The 9,889-nt window shown below is 47.8% G+C and overlaps 1 protein-coding gene across 1 annotated transcript in view; it reads left to right on the top strand.

The window, feature by feature from the left end:
- The first annotated feature begins 756 nt into the window (after positions 1-756).
- The window catches only part of KLF9 (KLF transcription factor 9), a 33,943-nt gene continuing 24,810 nt past the window's right edge, over positions 757-9,889 (top strand). Inside the window, exon 1 of the mRNA XM_004375801.3 lies at positions 757-2,533. Within this exon, the coding sequence (XP_004375858.1) occupies positions 2,029-2,533 (505 nt within the window). The 5' untranslated portion in view covers positions 757-2,028. The remainder of the gene's footprint in view (positions 2,534-9,889) is intronic.

Raw genomic sequence — 9,889 nt, 5'->3', positions numbered from 1 at the left:
GAAGCACTTACTGATGAAGATCAAAGACCCCAGCCTTCAGTATGGATTACACCTCAACATAAAACAAAAATCCTCACAACTGGACCAATAAACAACATCATGATAAACGGAGAAAAGATTGACGTTGTCAAGGATTTCATTTTACTTGGATCCATGATCAACACCCATGGAAGCAGCAGTCAGGAAATCAAAAGATGCACTGCCTTGGGCAAATCTGCTGCAAAAGACCTCTTTAAAGTTTTGAAAAGCAAAGATGTCACCTTAAGACTAAGGTGCGCCTGACCCAAGCCATGGTGTTTTCAATCGCCTCATATGCATGTGAAAGTTGAACAAGGAATAAGGAAGACCGAAGAATTGACGCCTTTGAATTGTGATGTTGGCTAAGAATATTGAATATACTATGGACTGCCAAAAGAACAAACAAATCTGTCTTGGAAGAAGTACAACCAGAACACTCCTTAGAAGCAAGGATGGCGAGACTACGTCCTACATACTTTGGACATGTTATCAGGAGGGATCAGTCCCTGGAGGAGGTCATGCTTGGTAAAGTAGAGGGCCAGAGAAAAAGAGGAAGACCCTTGAAGAGATGGATTGACACAGTGGCTGCAACAGTGGGCTCAGGCATAACGATTGTGAGGATGGCGCAAGGCTGGGCAGTGTTTCGTTCTGTAGTACATAGGGTCGCTATGAGGTGCAACCGATTGGACAGCACCTAACAACAACCACATTCGTATTTGTTCTTGCATAACTTGGCCTGACATATTTAGTTTGTTTTTGTTTTGTTGTTTTCATTATAGATTCACATCACATTTATTCATCACCCCTGCCCTCCCATACACATCTCACTTTTACTACCAGCAACACAAAATACAAGGATGCGTCCAGTTTCACTACAGCTCTTCGCGTTTACAAGTGTTGAGCGCTTGCTTTTGGAACGCCCTTCTGATTGGCTGAGCCAATGTCAGTGACATCAACCAACTTACTTTTGATTGGAGGGCTGGTTGCTGGGACTGTAGCGTTTGCAGGAAGTCACTTAACTGTTTGCGAGCTGGAAAATCGAAACTGAAGTTCTCTTTTGTCATAGGAACGAGCGCGACTGACTATGGGAGATGCGTCCTAAAGCTCCGCAAGCTGGAATGTGAGCCAGGAGGCCTGGACGAGTTCCCGGAGAGAGATGCACTCACGGAGATGAGCGGCTTCTCCCTTCCAGCCTTCCGGCTATTACCCTTTTAAAAGTCGGCGTTAGTGGCTGTAGGGGTAGCACGAGGCATCGAAAGGGAACAGTCGGATTGGCCGCACGCCTCAGTTCTAGACGCACCTCTCCACGGAAAGGCCGTTCTGACTGGCAGGGGGAGAAAGTAAACAGAGTTGAATCACCCTCCCCACTGGCCAATTAGAGGGGGTTTGGATTGTGACGTGATGGGATTCTGCGAAATTGTTACTGAGCAAGAGAATGCCGGAACGGTGCGGACCGGCAGGCGCGGGGGCTCAGAAGCCGTCAGTGGATTGGGGGAAAAGTGTCTCTTAGAGCTGGCTCTTGGTCCGGCCTTTCTCACCCGCGTCTGGGTGGTCGAGTGAATGTACTAGGGCTTTGGCTCGACGGAGAGACGGCCGAGGGCGTGTGCCCTTCTTGCAGTTTCCTCTCCCAACGCCTCGGGGGCGTTTTTAGTCGAATAAACTTGGGACTGCCACGTGTGGCATCTTTCCAAGGGAGCCGGCTCGGAGGGGCAGGCGCGCCCGTCGGGGGGATCGCGCCCGGCGCGGGGCAGGGGCGGCCGTGAGAGCCGGCAGCGCGGCGGAGCCGGGGGCCGTGGATGCTGCGTGCGGAGGCGCTGCTGGTTACGTATAGATGAGGGGCTGAGGTCGCCTCGGCGCTCCTGCGAGTCGGAAGCACCCCGCGCCCCCGCCCCCTTGGCCGCCGCGCCGCGCCGCGCAGCGCTCGTCGTCCGAGGCGAGGGCAGGGCTAGCCGAACCTCCGCAGCCAGAGCGAAGTTTGGCCGCGCCGCCTGGGCTGCTGTCGCCCGCACCATGTCCACGGCCGCCTACATGGACTTCGTGGCTGCTCAGTGTCTGGTTTCCATTTCGAACCGCGCTGCGGTGCCGGAGCATGGGGGCGCTCCGGAGGCCGAGCGACTGCGACTACCTGAGCGCGAGGTGACCAAGGAGCACGGTGACCCGGGGGACACCTGGAAGGATTACTGCACGCTGGTCACCATCGCCAAGAGCTTGTTGGACCTGAACAAGTACCGACCCATCCAGACCCCCTCGGTGTGCAGCGACAGTCTGGAGAGTCCCGATGAGGATATGGGATCCGACAGCGACGTGACCACCGAATCTGGGTCGAGTCCTTCCCACAGCCCGGAGGAGAGACAGGATCCTGGCAGCACGCCCAGCCCGCTCTCCCTTCTCCACCCTGGAATGGCTGCGAAGGGGAAACACGCCTCCGAAAAGAGGCACAAGTGCCCTTACAGTGGCTGTGGGAAAGTCTATGGAAAATCCTCCCATCTCAAAGCCCATTACAGAGTGCATACAGGTTAGCGGCGTCTCCCTTTCCCACCGAGCTCTCGGGTTAACCTTTGGCCGGGCAGCGTTCCTGGGCGTTAAGGACACCGCCCTCGGCCTGAAGGGTGCAGATATTTTGGATGAGATGCTTTTTAACTGTTTAAATGATTTAACCGTGTCGAGGCAGAACGTTCACTCGTTCGTTAATTATACCCAGCCTTTAGAAGCCACGGAAAGCGCTAAACTGGCGGGCAGAGTGAGAGCTGACTGGCAGCCCCGGTGCGTGGCACCGCAGGGAGTGGTGCGGCCCGTCCCCTGCCCCGCCCCGCCCCCAGGACTCCCGCTCCCCGCGACTGTGGGGCCACCCCACCTGGGAAGACGTTTGCAGCGGGGCAGTCAAATGGCGTCTATTTTATTTAATTTCCTGGTGGGGTTGCAACGAAGTGGCCGAAACCTGGGGGGAAGCGGCACACTTTATATAGAGCCTTTTAGGGATGACTAAGTACTCATTTAGCTGCATGCTTGCTACTTTTCAGGGCTTGCCAAGGTGGTTTTAAATTTGGCCAAGAGACCCCAGAGAGGTTTAAAATAACACTGCTTCAGACAGCAGAAGAGTTTGATCTGGTAATGCTGGTGGGTTAACTTCACGACTGGTTAGCCTTCCTAATGAGCGAGATTTCAGCGAGGTGACTGAGGTCGCACCCTCCGCCTCTGAATAGAGCAGTTGGCGTGGAGGTGTGGTCCTTGCCGGAGGTCAAGGCTCGGTAATGAATGTGAGGACACGGACATTCTGGCTGCGGTGTGGAACTGGCGCTCCCAGTGAGAGCCAAAGGCAGGGCTGGACAAATTAGTGTGGCTAGGAAGACATCTGCAGTATAAAATGGGCTTTGGAGACTTTCAAGGACCTTGATCAGCCAATTCTGTTGGTTCTGTGTAACATACACAGAAAAAGTCGGAAAGCGGTCATACTTGGACATCCAGTTTCACCATCTTTAGAAAGGTTCTTTTACAACTGCTGTTCTGATAAGGGTAGAACGGGGTTTGGCCATCTCGTGATAACCCCTTTTCTCTGTCCTGTGACACTGTGTTTAAGAGGTGGTTGTTGGAGTTACTTGGAGAAGTATGGATTTTTTTGGTGTAATAGTTTGATATTTTTAAGAAGAGGCCCATCCTCTGTGGTTTCAAAATAATTGGTTAGTTTTTGTTTTGCTTTTTAAAAGGCCGAATAACCACATGCGTTCAAATTTATTTCCTTGGGAAGGCACTTCTTGTGGAGGTGGCTGCTGGCGTAGGAGTGAAACGGAGTTTCCTCTGTTGTTAATGGAAAATCAGGTTCTCTTTGGGGTTGTTATCTAGGTTGACGTTAAACAGCATATTTTAAAGTTTGTCTCCGTAAGGATGTCGAAAGACTTGTGCCTGAATTGGAGGATCTGACCTTTCGGGTGGCTCTGGGGGTGAAGTGGGGGGGTATATTAACTCACCAACAGCTGTTGGGCGGGCCTGGCGATGTCAGCCATGTTCCCGGAGTTCACTTGTTCACATGGACACCCACTGCCACCTTGAGCAAAGGCATTTTCTCCTTCAGGGAGCTGCCCAGTCGTGCAGTTGGGGAGGCCTGTAGTGCCTCCGTGTTAGAGCCTTCTGAGTCTGTCCGACTCAGGAAAAGGATTCCAGCGTTTCTGGGCCATTCAGCTGAGTGATTTGCTCAGGCGTTTATAGAAATGGCTGCTTGGGTGTGCATGCATGCGTGCTGCTCTTTAATTCTCCATAAGGCAAGCCGGCTCAGCTGTTTCGGGAGAACCTTTTACACAGTCAAGAGTGGAAACTGAAGTGAAATGTTAATCCCGTTTTAAATGCTACAGCCAGTCTTTTGAAACGTTGTTATGGTGATTGCAGGTGTCTTATTTATGTTTGGGGGCTCTGTAATCCTACTCCAGTGGTGGAATAAAAACTTTGGCCTCTAAATATTGTCAGAAGCATGCTCCTGCTATAAAACCAAACGAAACCCGTTGCTGTCCAGTAGATTCCAACTCATAGCGACCCTCTTGCTATAGGAGGTATGTTTTAAGGATACTGTAAATAAGACACTTGTGGGAGGTCTCATGCATTTGGAAGTTTCAGATGAAGCTTCAAGTTAGATTCTTTTTTGGTTAGGGTTAGGAGCTTCCTGATACAATTGCTGGTATTAAATCCAGAAGGTCGACAGGGATAGCATTTGAAACGTCTGCATTCTGTGGCAATTTTAAGAGTTGAAATCCCAGCCCCACCCCCTTGCTCAATGCTGCCCTACAGGAATCTCTCTTGCTACTTGCTCACTCCCTTGTAGAGTCTCATACAGCTGCCACTTAACAGAGAACTAGTGGCTTTAGGAGTTGACTCAGTTAAACAATTTACGGCTACTTCTGTGGCGTCTTGAGGGAAAAGATACATTTGAGGCTGACTGAGCTGAGTTCTGATTCATCCCACTGTTTCTTAAGCAAGTAACTTTAATTCAGAGTTTGCAAGCTAGAGGCCTGCTGCTGAATTTGCTTTGCAGATTTGTTTGGCTTGGTCAACATAGAGTTTATAAAAATTTAATTAGTTACTCTGGAAAAAATCAAAAACAAAAAACCCATTGCCCTCGAGTGGATTCCAGCTGATAGTGACCTTATAGGACAGAGTAGAACTGCGCCAGAGGGTTTCCAAGTCTGTAATCTTTACGGAAACAGACTGCCACACCTTTCTCCTGCAGAGCAGTTGGTGGGTTCCAACTGCTTACCTTTTGGTTAGCAGCTGAGCAGTTTAACTACCGCACCACTAGGACTCCAGCTAGTTACCAACATCTAAAAATCAGGATTTCGTCACAAATCCAGATTTCTGGCTTCTCTGGAAAAACCGAAAGATTTGGCAGTTGGTCCTGAATTCCTGCCTAGCAACAATTGGCTTGAACTGAGCATTCTTTATTTGGAGCAGTACCCTCCCTCGGCCCCTCCTCCCTCTTTTTTTTTTTTTTTTTTTTTTTAATTTACATGGCTTCTGTTGGCCCTTAGGTCTGCAGCCTCTCTTGGAGCCTCAATTTCTTAATCCACAAAATAGGAGTATTATCACTGAACTCAGTAGGTTCATTTGTAAAGATAACATATGTTAAGTCACCCAATAGGATTCCACACACAATAGACTCTCACGAAATGCTGGATCTTATAGTTGATATGTCCTCAAAATCAGGAAACATAGGATAAACGGTATGTTAGTTTACATTTACAAATATGTTCAATTTGTTTTTGTTCAACCTCCAGGCATCTTTTCAGGTGAAGTCTCTAAATTTTAAGCAGTGGGCCCAATTGTTAATCTGAAAAAAAAAAAAAGTAAAAAAAAAAAAGTACAACAAATAAACTCTTCCCTGTTTCCAGACTTTTTGGACACTCTATAAGGAGCCCTGGTGGCGCAGTGGTTAAAGCGATCAACTACTAACCTAAAGGTCGGCGGTTCGAAACCACCATCGGCTCTGCGGCAGAAAGACGTGGCAGTCTGCTTCTGTAGAGATTTACAGCCTAGGAAATTCTGTGGGGTCGTTATGAGTTGGAATCAAGTGGATGGTGGTGGGTTTGGTTTTTTTCATAGAGTATTTAGTCCCAGGTAGTACAAACAGTTAAGTGCTTGACTATTAACCAAAAGGTTCAGACCCACCTAGAGGCTCCTCGGAAGAAATGCCTGGCGATTCTACTTCCAAAGGTTAACAAAAAACCAAACCTGTTGCCATCGAGTAGATTCCAACTCATATCGACCATATGGGACAGAGTAGAACTGCCCCATAGGATTTCCAAGGAGCGGCTGGTGGATTCTAACTGCTGACGTTTTGGTTAGCAGCCAGGCTCATAACCACTGTGCCACCAGGGCTCCCTCCAAAAGGTTACAGCCTTGAAAACCCTATGGAGCTCAGTTCTGTTCTGGCATACATGGGGTTGCCATGAATTGGAAATCAGCTCCGTGGCTGCTGGTTTGTAGCATATTTTTGTCCTTTTTCAGATTAACGATTAGACTCATTGGTTTAAATTTAGACTACTTCACCTGTAAAAATTGAGCATATTATTTGGAAATGTAACTAATATTAAGTTTATCCTATGTTTCTTGACTTTGCAGATACCCTGCACATAGAGCATATGCATATTGTGTGTGTGTGCGTGTGTGTGTGTGTGTGTGTGTGTGTGTGTGTATCCTTTGTGGAAGGGTGCACATCTACATCCTAATTCCAGATCAGAAGTCATCAGAACAGGTATGCTAGGTTGATACCTGAGTGACAGAAACCTTAGGTTCTATTTCCATGCCAGTTGCCGTTTTGCTCTCTTTTGGAGGGGCATAACTCACCTGTCCTCGTGGTGACAATGGGTTGATCTTAATGACACTGTTACTGGATTCTGAAAATCGGAAAGCCCTAAATCCCAGCTATCACACCCCAGTTCAATAGGCAATTTTTAAACGCCAGCAGTTTTTAACAGGACAGAAGGAGGTTCATGTAAAACAAGGAGAGACAGGAGCTGCGAAAACTCCCAGGAGTGGCCCCTTCTGTTCCTCCTTATCCTGTTTAAACATTTCCCTGGGATACCTAGAGTGCCTGGCAGAAGGGACCTGAATAGCCTTTGGGGTGGAAGTTGGCCTCCAATACAAAAAAACAGATCTTTCAGCCTCAGAAGGTCCATCACAGGCCAGCTCTAACTCAAGAGGGATGTTCCTTCCCCAAGACTAGAGAAAGTTTTAAAATTTTGCTTAGATAGGTTCCAGGCCTGCTTCTGCACCTTCCTCCTTCACTCCTTCCCTCTGTTAATTACTGTAAAAAAAACTCTGGAGTCTACTCTTTGGTTAAAAAATAACAACACAGAACATAAAAACCCAAACCAGTTGCCGTTGAATCTCATGGCAACCCCGTGTGTGTCAGAGTAGAACTGTGCTCCATAGGGTTTTCAATGGCTGCGATCTTTTGGTACTTGATCATTTCTTTTGAGGCGCCTTTGGGTGGACTCCAACTGCCAGACTTTCAGTTAACAGCCGAGCACACTGTTTGCATCTCCCAGAGATTCCACCCTTTGGTTAAAGAGAGTCAGTTAGCGCCATCTAAGGTGTGAGAAGGGACCCACCTCCACGAGCAGGGAGGCAGGGATTCGGGGACAGAGCAAGGTCTTGCTTTTTACCCCAGACCCCAGACTTAGTAGCTCAGAAGGGGCCTCTGGGCAGCCCGTTCATAAGCGCCTGCCCAGTTTTCTTCTCTTCATGGGAATAGAGGCCCAGTGCCTTGACCTTCTGCCCGTGGGACATTCTCTGTCCCATTCTTCTTTCCAGAGGGCTCCGCAGAGGGATGTGGAATGATATTTCATAACCTGACATGCTTCATCCGAGGTTTATTTACAAGTAAGCTCAGTGCTTGCACAGGTAATTGTTTCTCAACCCATTTTTCATTCTCTCTCCCCTAAGGAGACATTGGAGCCCTGGTGGCCCAGTGGTTAAGAGCTTGGCTGCTAACCAAAAGGTTGGCTGTTTGAATCCACCAGCTGCCACTTGGAAACCCTATAGGACAGTTCTACTCTGTCCTATAGGGTTGCTGTAAGTCAGAATCAACTTGACGACAACGGTTTTGGGTTTTTTGTTTTTAAGGAGACGTTAGGTGTCCCTGGGTGGTACAAACAGTTAAGTGCCTAACTACTAACCAAAAGGTTGGCAGTTCGAACCCACACAGAGGCACCTTGGAAGAAAGGCCTGGCGATCTGCTTCTGAAAGGTCACAGCTTTGAAAACCCTCTGGAGTGCAGTTCTGCTCTGACACACATGGAGTCATCAGAAGTCGAAATCAACTGAATGGCAACTGGTTTAGTGTTTTTTTTGGTAAGCAGACATTTTAGACTTCTTTTTTTAAAATCATAATTTCCCCCGCTTTCCCCCATGACATTTTAATACCACAGATTTTCTGTATGGTTGTTTATGTACTGTGCCCCTTTAAAAAACAAAACAAAAACAAACGAGTTGACATAAAATCAGTTCCCACTCACGTGTCATAGTAGAACTGTGCTCCATAGGGTTTTCAGTGACTGATCTATTTTTCAGAAGTAGATTGCCAGGCCTTTCTTCCAGGGAGCCTCTAAGGAGACAAACCACCAACCTTTCAGTTAACGGTGAGTGTGTTAACCATTTGCACACAAGGCCACAAACCGTTGCAGTAGCTGAGGTTATTTTTTTCCCACCAAGAACCAACTTTTGCCTCACTGGGAAGATAGTCAAAAGGTCGGCAGTTTGAACCCACCCAAAGGTACCTTGAAAGATGGGCCTGGCCATCTACTTCCAAAAGGTCACAGCCTTGAAAACCCTATGGAGTGGTTCTACTCTGAACACGTTGGATCACCATGAGTCAGCTTTGACTTCACTAACAACAACTTCAATGAGACTGTCTAGATGGAGTCTCACTTATCCTGTTAGGAAAAAAAATGGCAGTTTACATTGAAAAAGAGAGCAAAGGACTGCAGATGGTTTTCTGAGGGTTGCAAAGATTGTCCATAGGGTTTGATTCTGGATTTCAGACAGGAGGCTAAAACTAGCCCAAGCCCAAGGAAAGACAGCCCAGGCGGCTGCTTCAGCCACAGCTCACTGCTGAAATCACATCCTGGGGCTGGAGGCCCAGAGACAGGAAGGACCGGTTGCTTCTCTTCCTCCACTGCCCCCTGCTTCTCCATCATCCCCCCGCCATCTGCCCTAGGAAAGACAAACTGGGTTTGCCTTAGAGAAGCTTCTGCCCCTGGTGGGATTCCTGTTGCACGACAGAAAATAAAAGTGTAGTAAAATTACAGAGTGAAAACATGGTCTCCCTTGATTTTCTTTTGTAGGCAGTGAGAAGAGGGAGGGGAAGGGTGCCAGTGAGGGCAAAGGAGGGGAGGAGCCAGGGTAATTATAGTGCTGTTTTGATGGTAACACCCCATTACCTTCCACACAAAGATGTAACCTGAGGTAAATGAATTCTTGGACTCTTTAACATAAAGGTCAGATTTACATTCCTGTCTCAATTGTTTATGCTTATCCCAAGAACTAGTCATTCTGCAATGTCTGTGGGAAATTCCCAGATTGAACTTCCCAGGGAGAAACATCATATGACATATTAGGAAAGTGGCTGACAATGGTCTTCTTTAATAAGTTTGTTGAGAAGAAAAGTGGGCGGATTATTTCCCAGTATTCAGCCTTTCAGGAGCCCCTAGAACAGCCTGATGGGCCTTGGTTGGAGCCTGCTTTCTGGCCCATCAGTTTGATTTCTGAATGCCTTACCATCACTGGCATTCTTCATTAAAAAAAAAATTGTCACGTTTGCTAGTCTTGACTTCCAAATCTTTTGGTTTTTTTATTTTTTATTTTTCTTTCCTTGCCTGTTCTCAGGC

Source organism: Trichechus manatus, unplaced genomic scaffold, assembly GCF_000243295.1.
Source record: "Trichechus manatus latirostris isolate Lorelei unplaced genomic scaffold, TriManLat1.0 scaffold00038, whole genome shotgun sequence".
Lineage (NCBI taxonomy): Eukaryota > Metazoa > Chordata > Mammalia > Sirenia > Trichechidae > Trichechus > Trichechus manatus.
The sequence above is the reverse complement of the archived record's forward strand: the minus strand, read 5'-3'. Positions and strand labels throughout refer to the sequence as shown.